Genomic DNA, 19,274 nt, shown 5'->3' with positions numbered 1-19,274 from the left:
CAAACCAAACCAAACCAAACCAAACCAAACCAAACCAAACCAAACCAGTCTACAGAGCAAGTTCCTGATACTCTGTCAAAAAACAAACAAAAACAAAACAAAAAACCCAACCCAACCCAATCCAAACTCAAACCCAACCAAACAGAAAGAAAAGTCTGGGAGTTGGGAGGTGAAGGAAGGAGGATTAGGAGTTCTAGGCTACTCTAAGTCCAGTTTCTAGTTACTGAGCTTCATAAACTGCATTTGTAGCTCCCAGGACAATGGATTGTAGGTTGAATGTAGTCAGCTATGGATGATCTAATGAACAAATGAATGGAGGTACAGGGTGCCCAGAATAAACTGGATCAAACTAATTTAAACTTCATAATGAGATGGGATGTTGTGTTAGTATCCTAGGGACTCCGAGAGGCTTTTTTTCCCTATAGGATAATGTTGAAATCTTAATCTTGGGACAAAGAGGCAGACAGCGCTGTTGGCCAATTTTCAAGGAAGCAGGAAGGGTTTTGATATAATCTTTCTCCCCTTTATCTTAATGATTTAATCTTTATGATGTAGGCGCATCTAAAAAAACCCGGATTATGTATCTTCATAGATACAAAGGAGAGATGGAATTTTAAAATGTACAGTCCTAAGCTCATATATCCACCTGGATCTATACACATTCACCAAAAGACAATTTTGTTAGGAGCAAAGAGTAGGATCGTTTTTGAATATAAATTGTCTTCTCTCAAAAAATAACAGCTGATCTCAGGGGCTGGAGAGATGGCTAGAAACACTAGCTGTTCAATTCCCACCACTCACATGGCAGCTCACAACTGTAACTCCAGTTTCAGGGGATTCCACACACAGAGACAAATATGTAGGCAGAACATCAATGTACATAAAGTAAAATAAAAAAATAAATTTAAAAAGTAAAGAAAACAAAACCAGTCGATTTCAAGAATTTTACTAGCTGGATCGCCCATAAGTCTTGGTGGAGCTTGAGTGAACGGTCATTGAGGCTGCGGCTCGAGGAATGGAGCAAAGAGAAAACGGAAGCAGGTCAGTCTTGAAAACGCAAGGTTCCTGACGAGCACGGGCTGCCTCATTGGGACAGGAATTAGGGGTTTTACTCTCCCCAGTTTGTAGTGGGAGCAAAGAGAGCTCCGCCAAAGGACAGAGAAGGCAAGGCTGGCCAGCTTTGAAGTCCGTCTCCTCCAGATCCTTCAGCCCACAACCCACGTCGAGCCAAGCCCCGGGGCTCCAGAGTTGCCTAGCAACTCGCACGCCGCTTGGACTCTCCACCGCTCAAGCAGCAAGGTGTAACCCTAGGGAGACCGGTTCGGCCACGCCTGCCATAAGGGACACGTGGACTCATAGGAACGGGCCGCGTAGTGGGCGGGCCCGACGGCTCCAGTGGGCGGGCAGGAGGCTGTGCGCGTGCGCGGCTGGGCGAGGGGCGGGTTCGGCGTGTGGAGTAAAAGCGTCCGGGGACGGCAACTGACAAGGTTCATGCTGAAGTGCTTCGCGACTGCTTCGGGGATTATCAGGGTGAGCGAACCTGCGGGCGGGTCACCCTCGGGGCAGTGGTCGGTCGGCGGATCCGGGACCAGGGGCTTGGGATGGGAGGCCTGGGCGGTGGGGTGGAGGATGCCGACCATCCGAGCGCACCGGGACCTGTGGCCCACGGCGGCAGCCTGTCTTCCGAGAGGGTTTCGGGGCCAGACGTGTCTGTCCGGCTGAGCCCCGCGGTTCTGTTTTTGCTCACCCCATCCCCGGGCGACTCAGTACCAGGCTGTAGGGCCAGCTGTGTGGGCTGGACACGGATCCCGGCTTGCCTGGAAGCACGCGGGCCGCAGGCGTTACTCCATCTGCTCCTGGCTCCCACATCTTCCTCCGGGCAGACCCACAAGTCTTGGCGGGGTTGGCTAGTAGCCCGGGAGGCTAGGTAGACAAGGGATGCTCGTTTCTCCTGTTTTCCCTTTCTGGGGCATGGCACCTCCATCCGTCTACACATATGCCAAAACCAGAGGCCTGGGAGTCATGCTCACCTACACTCATCAAATTCTTTGAACTCGTTCAGAACTCTCACTTTTCTAGACACCTTGCCTTAGCAATCAGTTCTCTTTTCTTCTCCTTTGATATTTCCTGACCCTTTTCAACGTGTCCAATACAAGGGAGCTAAAGACACTCTTAAAACAAATCTCTTATGCTCAGCCAGCCCTGCCCCATTCCCTGGTCCTTCTTTGGATTCTCATTGTCTTTCCAAGCTCTTCCTCCCTGCAGTGTCTGTTGTGACTCACTGTCTTTGTACGACACTCAAGACCTGTCCCTCCTCCCAGGTCATTTCTGAGTTTAGATGTTCACTGCCACATGTTCTGTCTATGGAGGGACACACTGTATTTTTGGTTGAGATTATTTCCTCTCACGCTTTCTGTGGATGGGCTTTCTGTGATACCTCTTGCATGCCTCTTTAGTGGCCTCTGTTTTGCATGAGGCTGTCCTGTGTGAGAAAGGAGTCTGCCTGTTCTCACAACCTTCACAGTTTTGTTCCTCCTATGGTACTAGGCTGTTAGTTAAGTGTCAGTTATAAGGTAGCATGGTTTTCCTTTGGAATCCCCCAATGAACAGATGGATCAAACGATTAAACATCAGCCTTGTTCAGGACAAGTTCTCAACCTCAGCCCATGTAGAGGTTTCTTTAATCCAGAGATTTACTGGTTGGTTTTACTTCAAGAACATGGAGAGGACCAGAATTAGGAAGCACTAGTCAGTTTTCCTTGGCATTGGCTCTGGGTACAGGATATTTGGGTGTTGTCAAATGTGACTGCTTTGAATGTAAATTCCTAACTAAGAGCCTCTGACTTAGAAAAAGGCTGCCAACAGCTGTTGGGAGGAAAGCTCACTCCCTGATAGGAATAATGACACAGTGGGAGGGAAGGGTGGGCCAGGTCCTTCTGTGGAGCAGAGCTCCAAAGGGAGAGCTCAGCTTAGACCAGAGCCTCTGAGATAAAGACTAAGGGCTGTGCTACATCTCACCGTTTTCATCCGTTTTCTGACCGGTTGTTCCAAGCCAGCTCAGCATTGTTCAGCTCACAAATGAGTGAACACAGGTTCTGGCCTTTGGAAAGAGGGAAAGGAAAGATAGGAAGGAAGCAACAGACAAGGAAGCAAGGGGTATTAGCAGCAAGAGTCTTTAGGTCACATTTGAACTGGGCCTTGAAGGAATGGCTAGACAGTCAGTGGCAACGGAGTCCTATGGTCCTTTGTTGGAGTCAAGGCCCTGAGGGAAGGCCCTGTCAGACTCATGCTGCTCCTTGAGATGAATGCTAAGGCACGGATTGTTTTCTACAGCCCGCTCTGGATGCAGCAGGTCATACCACACTGATCACTAGGGTTAGTGGTGATAGTCTGTTGGGCTTAGCAATATCCTTTGCCTCTTTCTTTGCTGTGTTGTCTCTCCCAGAGTTTCTCATTCTGTTGAAGATGACCTCCTCCAAAGGATGAAGAACAGTATTTCAGTCAAGAGTATATAAATAATTGTGCTAACCTATAAATAAACCATTTATAGGAGAACATAAGACAGTCAAGTTTCTAAGACTCCAGGCCCATCAAAATGAGCCTCTGTACATGGGAATCTGCCTGTCTTTAGAAAAGGAAAATCAGTTGTCAGTCTCTTCCTTAGTTGGATTTTTCTCTAGCTTGGCTTATGCCATTTCCTGAAGGCTAGTGAGCCAAGGAACCCTTGGGGCTTATCTTCCAGGCCGTGTGCCCATGGCCTTGAACTAAGTAGTTGGTGTGGATGATGCAATGTGCTCTTTGTGCAGGATGGAATACTCTGTTTTTCCTTCTGACTGGGAACAGTTTAATCTGACAAGTGGCAGTCACTTTGTGGGATCTTCCTTTTGATTTACTGGGTCTGGTATTTATTGTGCTTTCATGGTTGGGAACTTGCTGCAGCAAGCTCAGAGGTTCTTGGCTTTTATACTGAAGAGAGGATAGCCTGAACTCGCAGTTCCTGTGTTTATTAACCACTTGGTCAATGTCTGCTATCACGTCAGTTGAAAACATCCCATAGATACACATCCCAGTTGGAGCCAACCATGTTGCTAGAGGAAAAGGTGCCATGGATTCAACTTTCTAGTAGATAGCTCCAAGGTCCTCCCTTCCATTATACTGACATCAGAATGTAGTTGCAAGCTATAGACCTTGCCTCTCGATATATAAATAGAGAGCAATTAAACAAGACACCTGAAATCAATGTAGCCTTCACACACACTGAAGCACGATGCCACCCTCCTCAACATGCACATATTTAAAAAAAAATCTTGGCTGTGTATCTGTGGTTATCCCTCTAGTCCACCAAGGACCATGACCCACAGGGCACACAAGCTGCGAGCCAGTAGTCTAGATACCAGGCAGTTGCCCTGTACTGAGAATGTCTTCCTATTCCAGTCCAGAAGCCAGGAACCAAATATATTGGAAGAACAAGTAAGCCAGACTCAGGGGACTTTGCTAGGAGTTCAGCCTGGTGGCACATCCCTGCATCCCAGCACTTGGGAGGTGAATGTAGATGATCGTAGTTTAAGCCAGTGTGAGTTATATAGTGACAGCCTGTTTTAAAACAGTGAAACAACAAAAAGCCAAGGGGATAAAAAGTGAGTTGCCTGGAGAAGACACTGAAGGTAATTGAGTCTGAGGGGCTGAGTAGGACTGGATCTCCTTTCCGGTCCTTCCTATCCTCACACTCTTAAGATGTGGGCTCAGAACAAGTTGTTATACTCTGGCTTGGGTTAAGTGAAGTCAGCATAGTAGGCACTGTTCCAGGTACAGTTGCCCTGGCTGGGTCTAGATGCTAACTTCTTAAGTTGGAAGTATGGTTTCTGACTCTCTTGAATTATCTGGAGATAAGAGTTAGCTAGAAACCGCCACTTAGTATTAGAACAGAATTATGGGAGGGATTATATATAGATATGGAAAAAAATAATTTATAGTAGATTTTTTGTTTGTTTGTTTGTTTGTTTTTAGATAGGATTTCATTATGTAGCCATGACTGGCCCAGTGGGTAAACTGAGGACTGGAGTTCAGATACCCAGTACCCACATAAATGTCAGGTATTTGTGGCAGCTGCCAGTAATCTCAGTGCTTGGGGAGAAGAGAGGGACAGAGATGAGGGTTAGAGGCAAGGTCACCAGCTAGACTAGTTGAGTCAGCTAGCTTGGGGTTCAGCCAGAGACCCTGCCTTAATATATAAAGTACAAAGCAACTGAGGAAGACACCTGAAGTCAACATGGCTTCCATACACATGTAGACCAGGCTGGCCCCAAATTCACAGAGATTCACTTACCCCTGCGTCCCAAGTGCTGGGTTTAAAGGGTGTTTCCACCACATCCAGTTAGAGTTGACATTTTGAAATAGCAGAAAAGTAAAAGGATTAGTCACTCCTAATCTTATAAATTCAACACTTTGTTAAACAGTGTACTTGTGTTTATGTGTGTGCACATATTTATTTTGCAACAGTGAGTTATGGATAGATGTTCTGCTTGATTTTTCATTTAATCTCTATTAGAAACCTTATGCAGAATGATAGATTGCATAATGTCACTGCATAGTAGTTAGGCTACATACTGCTTTTAGGAACCCTCTGTGATGGTTTGTGTATGCTCAGGAGTAGGTGTGTCACTGTGTGGGTGGTCTTTAATTCCCTAGTCGTAGCTGCTGGGAAGTGAGTATTCTGCTAGCAGCCTTCAGATGAAGATGTAGAACTCTCAGCTGCTCCTGCATCGTGTCTTCCTGGACGCTGCCCTGCTCCCACCTTGATGATGATGGACTGAACCTCTGAGTCTGTAAGCCAGCAAAATTAAATGTTGTCTTTTATAAGACTTGCCTTGGTCATGGTGTGTGTTCACAGCAGTAAAACCCTAAGACACCCTTACAGTGGTTGCTGATCTTTTTATAGGGACTAATTGTGGGGGATGGGCAAAAAAAGGTTGGAGAAATCTTGAGATTACTCTCTCTTGGGTCCTCTCTGAGAACATTTCGGATCCTAATAGGGCCACAACGTTTCTGCTTTCCAACCCTTGGCACCAGGAGAAGACAGCAGCTTCAGAGCCATGTTTGAGTTTAGGGTGTGTTAAAGAGGGACCTAAATATTATGCTTTATCTTTACTGATGAAGGTTTGGGGTCATGCTACTGTTATTCATGGTGGAATTGTCTCTGCCTTTTGATGAGGACAGCTGGCTGTGTTTACAGTCCTGAGCTGTCTGTCACCTTCCATTTTGAGGTGAGTCTGTAATCTAAGCCCAGAGGGGCAGGACTTTTCATCGAACCAGCAGTTAATTACAGTACCTATGATATGATGTAATTTGGTCTTCAAAGAGCTTGCCGGTGGCTGAATTGTCTTGTTGATCTTAATTCCAAGTGCATTAAGATGTAACATGAGTTTCTCTGTAGCTTTCCTTTCTGATGTTCTCAGTTTGGTTAAAGTTATGAGATCCTCTCTGGACCCTGGCAGGTGGACAAGGTCAAGATGGTGGTCTCTTCTCCCCTTCACTGCTTTGTGGTTGATATGACTAGCTTGGTTGCTTCCCTCAGCTCCCATGGTCCTGTCTCCAGCCCTGCCTTACCCCATCGCTTTCCATCAAACTGCCAGCTGAGTCCACCTAAAGCCCCGCCAGCCTGCGACCTAATCTCTAGTCATGACTTGTCAGTGCTTCCCACTTGTTCTCAGGAAGTGTCAGCCTCTTGGCTCAGCATGTGCCCGCTGCCATAGCACCTGCCTCACTACCTGCACTTTCTCCCCATCAGCTGCCATTATCTCCCAGATCCAGTGTCTGTCCAGGCCTGGCTGAAGCATTGTGGGTCTGTCTGCCTTCACTCAAGGAGATTTCTTCAGAACTCCCAAAAGTTTTCTCTGTTTTGAAAATCTCTCATTTTGGTTTGTTGTACTCCAGTAGGAAGCATTTCTCTCTGAGCTTATACAGGATGATCTTTGGATCCTTGTGTGCTCTTGGATGACTGCTCAGCCCTTTGATATTAACATTGTGGACCTGTACTGCCAGTTCTGGGTTGGGAAGCAGGCAACCTGTGGCAGAACTGGCCCTTTCTTTCTTTTGTCCTTCCTTCCTTCCTTCCTCCTTCCCTCCCTCCCTCCCTCCCTTCCTCCCTCCCTCCCACCCTTCCTTCCTATTTTTCTTTCTTTCAAGACAGAGTTTCTCTGTGTGGTCCTGGCTGTCCTGGTACTAGCTCTGTAGACCAGGCTGGCCTTGAGCTAGGAGATGTGCCTGCCTTTGCCTCTACATCCCAACTGCTAGGATTAAAGGTGTGCACCAGTACCCTAGGCTGCCTGTTTTCTGTGGTACTGGAGTGCAGCGTGGCACCTTGTGCACCAAGCAGGGGCTGTATGACTGAGCTGGCATTGGGCCTAGGTCTCAGTGCCCTTGTCTGTAGCTCATGGTCTCCCAGGATTCCCAGACGCATTGCCTGCTCTGGGGCTGTGCCTTCACCTTGTGTTTCCCACCACCCAGGTACTGGAAGCATGGCATCCCTGCAGCTGCTCACAGCTCCCTTCCTGTGTGTCCTGCTCTGGGCCTACTGTGCTCTAGGTGCCAGGGCCCAGGAGCATGGGGCTGGTGTCCATCATGGCAGCATGGGCCTGGACAAGAGCACAGTGCACGACCAAGAGTATGTATTCAGTTGGGCCAGGGTTCTGCCTCCCTGCCATCTGCAGCTATAGCTCACAGGTCACCCCCACCCTCCTTCCCTTTCTTTCAATTTGTAGGACTCCTGAACAGTTTTCAGTGTTTTCATTATCCTTTGGGACTCCTGGTAGTGAGATATCTGTCTTCATCATCTCACAGGTGGAGGCTCTTGAAGCCTAAACAGTGAATTATTTGTCAGAATTTAGACTTCCATCCCTACCCAACACACACAGTAACAGAATCCAGAATATGATTATGGTTTCCTGATTATGACAAGACTCTCCTTTAGTGACACATTCAAACACTGAGTCTTTCTTGGCCAATAAGATTCACATTTGGCGTTATTATCTGTGTTTGTTTGTTTGAGACAAGGTCTCACTAGGTACCCTCACTGGTCTGGAACTTGCTATATAGACCAACCCTTGAACTCAGAGAGATCCATCTGCCTCTGCCTCTGCCTCCCAAGTAGTAGGATTAGAGACATATGCCATTATGCCCGTCTTAATCTTTATTTAAATTGGTAGTTCAAGACATATTTTAAACAAGTTCTAGCAGTAACAGTAAAGAGAAAGTGCCTCAGTCCACTAGGCCACTAGGTGGCCCGCTGTGCTGTGTGTGATGTGGCCCTGCCCCTTTGGTGGCCCTGGCTGTGTGCTGTGTTCTTGACTGTGCACTGTTTCAAAGTCCTTCTAGGTTTTGACATAGTCTGACTGTTGGTTTTCAGGCACATCATGGAACATTTGGAAGGTGTCATCAACCAGCCAGAGATGGAGATGTCCCCCCAGGAACTGCAGCTCCATTATTTCAAAATGCATGATTATGATGGTAACAGTTTGCTTGATGGCCTAGAGCTTTCAACAGCCATCACTCACGTGCACAAGGAGGTAGGTCGATGAGGTCGGATGGGCATCTGGGTAGATGGTGCCCACGTTGGTAAGCTGTGCTGTGCTCACGCCTCAGCAGAGCTGCTGAGCTCTTTCCCATTAGCATTAATCTGTCCTCATATCCCACCACCCCACCCTTGCCCCAGAGATACTGAGCCTGGTTGGCCCAAGGCTTGACATTGCTACTACAGCTGGAGTTTGAGGGTCCATCCTAAAAACACAAGCCAGGTTCACAGTGTAGAGCACAGGAAAGGGGTCATTTCATCTGAGAACAAGGGTGACTCCAGGACCAAGGGACAAAGCTTTGGAAGTAGTTGGGGATTGTGTCATACTGTTAGGTGTCTCCTGGTGTCTCAAGGTGTGGTCAAGTAGAGATGTCTCAGTCTCCATGTCCACCTGAGTCAGCAGGGGTAGACACTTACTCCTCTGCCTGGTGGAGGCAGGGAGGGGGTGAGAGGGAGCCCAACAAGCTTTCACCGAGGTGAGATTAATGTCAGAGAAGAGTTAAGAGCCAGAAGTCCTGGCACGGGAGTGGTAGTGTGGTCATGAGATGTGGGACATAAGGGTGGGAGATGGGGCAAGGAAGAACTAGTCGCCACAGGAATGGCCAGGGCTTTGTCATTGGTACAGCCCTCCTACAGCAGCCTCTAGAACTGCGCAGGGATTTCTCTTCAGCAGTGTTTTCTTCCTCTTGTTTTGACCCTGAGGTGTTCAATGTCACCGTTTCTATTTTCTTAGGCAAATCGTGGGTGGGCTGGCCCTGTTGAAGATTTTCCTTATGATGGGTGTGTAAGTCACAGACTCTGACAAACAGTTCTTTGTAATCCAGACTCAGCTTTCTGCAGTGACTATACATTACCTTGTAACTAAACAATGATGAACAGTAATTATTTAGGCAAAAAAGCAAGGGTCTGTTTTCATCACATCTCTCTGTAAGTGGCATATGTAGTTTCTCACTTGGAGTTTTATGAATTGACACTTGACATGAGCCTGGATTCCTAGAAGTGGTGCGTACTACCTCAAAGGCACTTACCTAGATAAGTGGCCCTTAGGCAGTTGCTAATGTCCTCTATAACTCTGCTCCTCACTCTCTTGTGTACCTCTCGGTAGGAGGGGAGTGAGCAGGCCCCAGCCATGAGTGAGGATGAGCTCATCAGCATCATAGATGGTGTCCTGAGAGATGACGACAAGAACAATGATGGCTACATCGACTACGCTGAGTTTGCAAAGTCACTGCAGTAGCCAGCTGGCCCTTTACTTATGCAGATGTGTGACTCTTGCTAATGTGATGAACATGTCTGGTAATGCGAAATAACTTATTTCCAATCGACTGCTGCAGCACTTTGGTAAGAGCCTGTGGCAGTTTGTTAGACTGGGTGAGGAAAAAGCCACAAGGAATACGGAGAGAAGAGCAACAAGCCTCAGGCTCTACGTGGATTTAAACTTGTTGGACAAGAGCTGGATGCGGACCTTCAGAAGGGTGGTGGGTATTTCCAAGCTCTCAGGAACCTGACTGTAGAATGCCACTCAAATTTCTTAATGTTAATTCATGCTACCTGAAAAGTAAAGACAGTCTGCTTTGCCAAGTGGACACACTGCAGTAACAGTTGGAGGGAGAGCATGAAAGCCACATGCTTTCCCTGGTCAGTCCTGTCTCTAGGCAGATGTAGTCAGAATTCTGTTCCCCAGGCATACTGTGTCATATAGTGAAGTCACAGCAGAAGAAGGATGTCACCCATTGAGTCCAACCAGATGCAGAGTCTAAGATTCCTTGCCCACTGGCATTTTGGAAATGAAGCACCACTGGCCTAAATAAGTAGCCTTTTCCAGATCTGTAGGATCTTATACAACTACTGCCACACTCTGTGTTCTGTCATTCTAACCTGAGAGAAACCTTGAATTGGGTATGTTCTCTAATCACTATCTACTGTTTGAGCATTCCTGATCCTTCTATTTTATCCTTGCTCCCAGGGCTCCCTTCATGGATTATGAACTTGATATCACAGGTTTAAAGTATCAGCTGGTCTAGCCTAAGTGAGACCCAGAAAGATAAGTCACTGAGAGTGGTGGATAACCTCATCCAAGTATTGAAGGAATGTTTGTAAAATTACCTCTTCAAACCTGAATATGAGAATTCTTTTAATTTCAGGGAAGATTAGAAAAGGAAGCCTAAAGCCCTTTAGTGTTGTGAACCTCACTAGTAGCTGAAAGAGAAGCAGCCACAGGATATAGTTTGCTTTGTGAGACATCCTAGACATATTGTAAAAGAATCCAGAATGATGGCAGGATCAGAAACTGAATCAAATCTGCTCTAAGATATATAGAGACTTATTTTCTTTATTAAAGTATTCTTGTAAGACAGTTTTCTGTGTCAAGTATTTGTGTAATAAGAGCTGACTTGTAAGCTATTCTTGTAATATCTTATTACTTTGAAAGATTTATATGATGAACTCTGGCTATCTGACAATAAAACATGAAAAAGTAAACAGTCGTTGACTCTGTCTCCCACAAAGCCTCCCCTGCCACCTGAAGGCTGGATCAGGACCAGGACCCTGTTCTGTGGGACAGTAGGCTGTGAGAGGCAGCTGGGTGCCTGCTCAAGCGCATGGCTCGAACCCTGGACCCTAATGGGATGGAAGGTGTTCGGCTTTGCTCCTGTGCTCCTGGTTCCTTTCACTCAGCTTGAACCCTCCACAGAGAGGTCTGTGGCCATCAATCATGTGAGAACAGTGCCTCAGGCTCTCCCACATGTAGATGAGGTGTCTCCAAGCTCTCAGACCAAGCCAGTAGGGGTTATCTGCTGCCAGGCCTTGACCCACCCCAAAACTGTACAAAAGGGTCCTATTCAGGAGAAGTAAAGGTGTGTGAGAATCATCCTGGTGTCCAAGAGTTTCTGTAGCAATAGCTGTAATACTTGGGAAGAGATCTGCTCTCCCAAAGTGGCTTCTCACCGGCCCAGCCCGCACTGGGTCTGTGCAGAGAGACAGGTGCAGCACCTGGGAGTAACTGAGTGGCAACAGCGGAGACTCGGCAGAGGTGATTTCCCCTCCCTGCTCAAACTCTATCCCCTTGGCCCAGACTCCTGCACCCAGCTGGGCCGGAGATCTTCACGGGACATCCTCTGGAACAGGGACCCACACTGTTCCATTTTGCAGAGGGGATTCTCTGTGTTCAGAATCTCTTTCCCCTTCAGCATGTTTTTTTTATCCTTCTGACCGAACTCCCTTTTGAATCTTCCTTCTCCAGCTGGATTCTGGTAGTGACAGTACTCTCTAGAGTAGGCAGTTTCCCCTTGAGTCTGGTGACTTAATTATAGATCACATTATTAGAGTGCTCCCTGGTCCAAGTGTTAGAGCAGTCTCTGTGGCATTCTGAAAAGGACACATTTCCTTTTGCCTGTTGATAAAGATTACTCCCCCTAGCCCAAAGGCCCTTAGACTGTGGCCTGGCCCTTCACGCAGAGCTCCTTGGAAGGATCTTAGCAGTGGACTCAGAACTGGAGGTACCTTACTGTCTGGCAGCCTGGGAGTCAGCAAGGACAGAGAGAAGGTCCTTCAAAGTTAGAACTGGACCGTTAAGCAGGAGAGGTGGGACCTTTCCTCAATTGTTGTCTGTTCTTCATGTCACCTCTGTGGCCCTGTCCCTGCTTGCCTTTCCTGATGGGAGAGTGTCTGGGACATTAGGAACACAGTGTGTCACTCCATACACCCCTTACATCCCCTAGGCAAGGCTTGACTCTCTTTGCCTGTGAATGTTCCAGGGACAGCTGTGCACACTGCCTTATCTGTAGAATGGAGATGTGCCCAGGAGAGGCATCCTGATCCAAGGATCTGGGAGGAGCTGAGTTTAGGTTTCAGGTCAGTGGCCCTGAAGCTGGGCATTTTACAATAAACTCAGTAATGTGGGAGGAGTTGGAGGGAGTGAAGAAAGGAAGGAGAAGGAGGAGGAGGAGCTAAAAGCAGAAATGTAGGAGCCATGGAGGAGGACCATGCATGTATCGAGAGCAGTCCTGGGTAACAACTTATAAGGTTAGATATTAGGAAACACCTCCAATTGTGTGGGCATCTTGTTATTTGAACATTACCAAATATATAAAGCTGTTGGATAATCTTTAAACATTAGAGTCTCATTTCTACCAGGTACCATGCGTGGATGGCGGGATGGTCTGGGCTCAGCCCAGCCTTGTGAAGTCAGTGTGGGAGATTGGCGGAGACATCTCCCATGCTGGCATCTTGTGGGTGCAGGGCCGGTGTTTCTGGCTGGCCATTTCTAGCTGTGGCACGAGTGTGGCCTCTGGCCGCTTCCAGCTGTGGCGCGTGGGCCTCTGGCCCGGAAACATGGTGGCAGAGCTAAGCAGAGCTGCCGCCACTTAGCCAAAGAAATAGCCTTTTTAAAATATTACAGTAACAAGGTTTATTGGGGGGGGGGGGGTCATGCATGTGGAGGCTGCCTCTGAGAGGGGAAAAGGGACAGACAAAAGACACTGGGTCTTTTTTTAGGGGTATAACTCATGTACATAAGGAGAATAAACAACTCTTGGTGGCAGAGGAAAAGTGTCTCATTTTGGAGGCCTGGTGATGCCATGCCACTGTTTCTAGGTTACTGAAGATGGGCTTAGGTTTTCCAACATCAATTATGATGGATAGTTTTATGTTAACTTGATAAAAACTAAATCATCTGAAATGAGGTAAATTCAATTAAGAAAATGCCTGAGCCTGATACCTGCACAAACATTACAGCCTGTTTGCCTCCCAAAGGTCTGCAGAAACTAAAGAGACAGGTGAAAATCTCATAAAAACACCCACACTTGCTGAGATTACCATGGGGCCCAGATGACACAGGCCCACTTCTCCCACCCCAACCCTCTGAGCTCAACCTTCATGCCAGCCCACTTCCCCTCTCAGGCTGAATTACTGGCCTGATACATGCCCAAACACTACAATCTGCAAGCCTCCCAGGAGTTCCACAGCCAACAAGGGTACAGGATGTCTGCAGCAACCAGGGACACAGGAAGCCTGTTCAAACCAGACACACACTAACCAGAGACGACACTATCTGCCTTCAAGGAGACCAGCCCTAATTTAGATCACACAGCTCTACCTCCCTCCAAGGAAGCCTGTTCTATTTAGTAACACCCAGGCCACTTAACAGAGAGAATCAGAAGGACAGAAGCAAGCCCAAGATCATAAGACACAGAATCCAATGCAATTTGGCAACATGAGAACCCAGTTCTCCCACCACAGCAATCTCTGGATACCCTAACACACCTTAAAAACAAGATAATGACCTAAAAATCCCATCTCATGAAGACTATAGAGATCTTTAAGGAGGATATACAGAACTCCTTTAAAGAAATACAGGAAAACAGAGACAAACAGGTAGAAGCACTTAATGAAGAAACAAATAAACCCCTTAAAGACATACAGGAAAATACAATCAAGCCAGTAAAGCAATTGAACAAAATGTTTCAAGAACTAAACATGAAAGTAGAAACAATAAAGAAAACACAAGAAAAGCAACCCTAAGGATGCAAGCATTACCAACAGAGTACAAGAGATAGAAGAGAAAAATCTCAGGCATAGAAGATACCATAGAAGATAGTGACACATCAGACAAAGAAAATACAAAGTGTCAGATGTTCCTAACCCAAAATATTCATGAAATTCAGAACACAATGAAAAGGTCAAACTTAAGAGTAATAGGAAGAGAAGAAGGTTAAGAATGCCAACTCAAGCCTTTGCCTCCGGACTTCTCTGGGGCCAGTAGCCGCCCGACCTGGGGCCCGGGGCCACGGGCTCAGCCAACGACCATGGGCTCGGTGTCCAACCAGCAGTTTGCAGGTGGCTGCGCCAAGGCGTCAGAGAAGGCGCCAGAAGAGGCGCCGCCTGACGCGGCCCGAGCGGCAGACGAGCCGCAGCTGCTGCACGGGGCCGGCATCTGTAAGTGGTTCAACGTGCGCATGGGGTTCGGCTTCCTGTCTATGACCGCCCGCGCCGGGGTCGCGCTCGACCCCCCGGTGGACGTCTTTGTGCACCAGAGCAAACTGCACATGGAAGGTTTCCGAAGCCTCAAGGAGGGTGAGGCAGTGGAGTTCACCTTTAAGAAGTCTGCCAAGGGTCTGGAATCCATCCGCGTCACTGGCCCTGGTGGCGTCTTCTGTATTGGGAGTGAGCGGTGGCCAAAGGGGAAGAACATGCAGAAGCGAAGAGCCAAAGGCGACAGGTGCTACAACTGTGGTGGGCTAGACCATCATGTCAAGGAATGCAAGCTGCCTCCGCAGCCCAAGAAGTGCCACTTTTGCCAAAGCATCAACCATATGGTGGCCTCATGTCCACTGAAGGCCCAGCAGGGCCCCAGTTCTCAGGGAAAGCCTGCCTACTTCCGGGAGGAAGAGGAAGAGATCCACAGTCCTGCCCTGCTTCCAGAAGCCCAGAATTGAGGCCCAGGAGTCAGGGTTATTCTTTGGCTAATGGGGAGTTTTCAGGGAGGAGGCATCAATCTGCAGAGTGGAGAAAGTGGGGATAAGGGTGGGTTGCACGGGTAGCTTGCACTGCCATGTCTCAGGCCGGGGTTCCCAGTGTCACCCTGTCTTTCCTTGGAGGGAGGGAAAGGGTGAGACAAAGGAACTCCTACCGGGCTCTATCCGAAAGCAAGTGAGGGATTTTGTGGGGGAGCCACCCTAGTACCTGCATACTTTATCTGAGGCTTTAACATGCTTTGCCAAGTAGCTGGGATAGGGAAGTTCCTCTTTTTTAGAAGGCCATGTGATATTTCCCTTGCCAGACAGGATTCGAAACAAGTGTGAAGTCAAGATTAATGACCCTAATCCTCCAGCTACTATGTTCTGTGGAAGGGACTCTTCAGGAGCAAGGCGAGGAGATTTTCATACCATGCTTACTCAAAACCCAGTCCTACGATGTGCTGGGGATGGTCTCTAGCAGCGGGTTGTGATGACAGGCCAAGGGTGGCTGGGGGGACAACTGCAGGCCTGCTGCTCCCGCCTCACTCCCAGCCCTTTCTGGGCCAATGGGATTTTAATTTATTTGCTCCCCTGGGTAACTGCACCTTGGGTCCCACTTTCTCCAGGAGGCCAACTGCACTATCTACGTGCGAATGACGTATCTTGTGCGCTTTTTTTTCTTAATATAAATATTGGGTTTGTATTTTTGTATATTTTAATCTTAAGGCCCTCATTCCTGCACTGTGTTCTCAGGTACATGAGCAATCTCAGGGATAAGTCCGTAGCAGCTCCAGGTCTGCACAGCAGGAATACTCTTTTTTTGTTTTGATCACCATGGAGACCAACCATTTGGAGTCCACAGCCTGTTGAACTACCTCATTTTTGCTGATGACAGCTGGCTTTTCTGCCATAGCGTCCTTGGAAAATGTCTCACAGGTTTTAATTGAGCTGCCCCAAGACTTGATCTGGTTTTGGCAAAACACAGGAAATCAGTCTAAGCAGGAAAGGGTGGTACAGAGACATTAAAAGGCTGGGCCAGCAGAAAGGCGCAAGAGTAACTTTCCTTACCAAATCCATCCGCTTGCCAGATTAGTCTAAGCCTGCCATGTACAGCAGGGTGTGAGTGTTTGTGTGTGTGTGTGTGTGTGTGTGTGTGTGTGTGTGTGTGTGTGTTGATTTTTTTTGATGCAAATTTATGAGGATGAGGTGTTTTGTTTGTTTGATTGTTTTTTGATACCGGGGAATCAAATTTTGGGCTTCATTTGTGCTAGGAAGTACCCTGCCACTGAGTTATCCTGGTAAGGATGCAATTTCAGACCAATACCCTTATTCCCACACTCTGGTGTCCAGGCATGGAACGTGAGGCGGGGGCTCTAATCCTTAGCATTTCACAATCTTGGCTTCCAGAGAGACTCAAGAGTGTGGGCCTCTGTGGCAAGTGTCCTGCCCTGTGATGGTTGATAGCTAAAGGAAAGAAGTGGGGGAGTTTCGTTTACATGCTTTGAGACCCGACACAAACCTACCTCACTGTGTTGAAACGGGACAAATGCAATAGAACACATTGGGTTGGTGTATGTGTCCGATCCTGGTTTCTTGTTTCCCCCAAATGCTGCCCCCACCCTTAGTTAATTATATTCGTCTGGCCTTTGTAGGACTTTGCTGTCTCTGAGTTGATGATTGCTAGGTGGCCTAGTTGTGTAAATATAAATGTGTTGGTCTTCATGTTCTTTTGGGGTTTTATTGTTTACAAAACTTTTGTTGTATTGAGAGAAAAATAGCCAAAGCATCTTTGACAGAAAGTTCTGCACCAGACAACACCATCTGAAACCTAAATGGGGGGTCCTCAAAATGAACCACTGGGACCATGACTTTCCCTTCCATGCTCCTCCCCATCTTCCATTCTGGACCACAATGACCTGAGACAGCCCTTCTTCTCCCTCATAAGAAAACACATTTATTTCTTTGGGCATCTCTACAACTCTTGAATGACCCAAAGTAAAAATTCTGAAGAGGCCATGAACCTCTCTCTCCCATTGTTCCCTGACTCAGTGAAGAGTTTTGGTTGGTGGTTTTGAGACAGGGTCTCACTTTGTAGCCGGAGACAGCCTCAGATTCCTGGCTATCCTCCTGTCTTAGACTCCTCTGTGCAGGGATTGCAGGTGAACCACTTCTTGCTGGCAAGACCATTTCATGGTGTGATTCACCTTTGGACAGATCGAACAAACATAATCTGTCACCCTTAGGTAGACAGAAGCAATTGTGGGGCCTTCCATGTAGAAAGTGGGATCTGGAGACCAGAAAAGGGACTATGAATGTACAGTCGAGTCACTCAGGAACTTAATGCCACGGTGCAAAAAACTTATGTCAAAGAGGCCACAAGATTGTTACTAGGAGATGGACGAATGTATCTCCATGTTTACTGCTAGAAACCAAAGCTTTGTGAGAAATCTTGAATTTATGGGGAGGGTGGGAAAGGGTGTACTTGTCTGTCCTTTCCCTGATCTCTTTCCTGAACTGCAGGAGACTAAGCCCCCTCTGGGGTTTTGGTGACCCCACCCCTGGGGTGTTTTATTTCATGGTTGATTTTTTTTTTCTATACCCAGGTACTTGTATTCCTATAATCATTTTGTTTGTAACACATGCTGACTTTACCTTCCCTTCTCTTCCCTGGGAAAATAAAGACTTATTGGTACTCCAAAAAAAAAAAAAAAAAAAAAGAATGCCAACTCAAAGGGCCAGAAATCATCTTCAACAAAATAAAAACAGAAAACTTCCCTAACCTAAACAAAGAGATGGCCATAAATGTACAAGAAGCTTACAGAACACCAAATAGATTGGGCTAGAAAAGAAAATCATCCCATCACATAATATTCAAAACACTAAATTACAGAACAAAGAAAGAATATACAACACACAATACACACAAACACTCAAGAACACAAAAATATTAATATCGTCTCAGTAATTTTTTTTTTATACAGAGTCCTGCTCTTTAGGGCTGGTTTCAATTCACAACAATCCTTCTGCCTCCCAAATGCTGAGATTACAGGCTTATATAGGTTGTGAAACCTGCTATCTCAACACATCTAGTCTGTCTGCTTTTAGTGTACAAACTTCTACCTGGTCCTTCTGAGTTCCTAAATTTTCTCCTGGAAATCAAAAACTTTAACAACCTTTTGATTCTCAAGTACAAAAAGTAAATCTTTGTTTTGTGACAGACTTAAAAACTCACTTAAGCCGGGCAGTGGTGGCGCATGCCTTTAATCCCAGCACTTGGGAGGCAGAGGCAGATTTCTGAGTTCGAGGCCAGCCTGGTCTACAGAGTGAGTTCCAGGACAGCCAGAACTATACAGAGAAACCCTATCTCAAAAAACCAAAAAACAAACAAACAAACAAAAAAAAACAAAAAAAAAACAAAAAAAAACAACAAAAAAACCAAACCCAAACCCAAATTCACTTAAGATTATTGTTACCTTTTTTCTAAGACCTATTTATTTTATGTATGATTACACTGTTGCTGTTTTCAGACAAACCAGAAGAGAGCATCAGATCCTAATACAGATGGTAGTGAGCCACCATGTGGTTGCTGAGAATTGAACTCAGGACCTCTGGAAAACCAGCCAGTGCTCTTAACCACTGAGCCATCTCTCCAGCCTTAAGATTATTAAAATGTGGGAAAAGACCTACCCAAAATACTTTGTGGGACTAATGAAGTAGATTTGAGACTTTGGTGACGTCTGGATTCTGTAAGAAGAGGTTTTTCAATAGATTAATAACTAAAAAATTTTAATATTTTAATATTTTTTTAAATATTAGAAGTGGAGTAGATTTTCTTTTCTTTTTTTGTGTAGACTTTATTATTAATTATTATTATTTATTTTTATTGGATATTTTATTTACATTTCAGATGTTCTCTCCTTATCCCATTTACCCCCTCCCACCCAGGAACCCCCATCCCATCCCCCCTCCTCCTGCTTCTATGAGGATGTGCCCCTACCTAACCCCTCACTCCTACCTCCCCACCCTGGAATTCCCCCACACAGGGCTTCCAGCCTTCATGGGACCAAGGATCTCCTCTCCCACCTATACCAGATAGGACCATCCTCCCTTGGATGTATAGCTGGAACCATGGGTCGGGTCCCTTCCTAAGTGCTCCCAGGCTGATGGTTTAGACCCTGGGGGGCTCTGGTTGGTTGGTATTGTTGCTCTCCTCATGGGGGTCACAAACCCTTTAGGTGCCTTCAATCGTC

General features: G+C 46.7%; 1 protein-coding gene and 1 pseudogene across 1 annotated transcript; both read left to right on the top strand.

The window, feature by feature from the left end:
• Positions 1-1,462: 1,462 nt before the first annotated feature.
• Positions 1,463-11,050, top strand: Mcfd2 (multiple coagulation factor deficiency 2). Its single transcript, XM_028765083.1, has 4 exons — positions 1,463-1,530; positions 7,507-7,663; positions 8,405-8,564; positions 9,675-11,050. The coding sequence occupies exons 2-4, from the start codon at positions 7,518-7,520 to the stop codon at positions 9,804-9,806; spliced, it is 438 nt and encodes a 145-aa protein (XP_028620916.1). The 5' UTR covers positions 1,463-1,530; positions 7,507-7,517; the 3' UTR covers positions 9,807-11,050.
• A 3,323-nt stretch (positions 11,051-14,373) lies between these two features.
• On the top strand, positions 14,374-15,003 carry LOC114619205 (annotated as a pseudogene).
• The last annotated feature ends 4,271 nt before the right edge of the window (positions 15,004-19,274 follow it).

This window comes from Grammomys surdaster, unplaced genomic scaffold, assembly GCF_004785775.1.
Source record: "Grammomys surdaster isolate TR1022 unplaced genomic scaffold, NIH_TR_1.0 149, whole genome shotgun sequence".
Taxonomy (NCBI): domain Eukaryota; kingdom Metazoa; phylum Chordata; class Mammalia; order Rodentia; family Muridae; genus Grammomys; species Grammomys surdaster.
The sequence above is the reverse complement of the archived record's forward strand: the minus strand, read 5'-3'. Positions and strand labels throughout refer to the sequence as shown.

Excerpts from the sequence above, each read along its gene's own strand:
- Mcfd2 (XM_028765083.1), top strand. The coding sequence starts at position 7,518 with ATGGCATCCCTGCAGCTGCTCACAGCTCCCTTCCTGTGTGTCCTGCTC. Across the intron at positions 7,664-8,404 it reads AGCACAGTGCACGACCAAGA|GCACATCATGGAACATTTGG; the intron begins GTATGTATTCAG and ends GTTGGTTTTCAG. Across the intron at positions 8,565-9,674 it reads TCACTCACGTGCACAAGGAG|GAGGGGAGTGAGCAGGCCCC; the intron begins GTAGGTCGATGA and ends ACCTCTCGGTAG.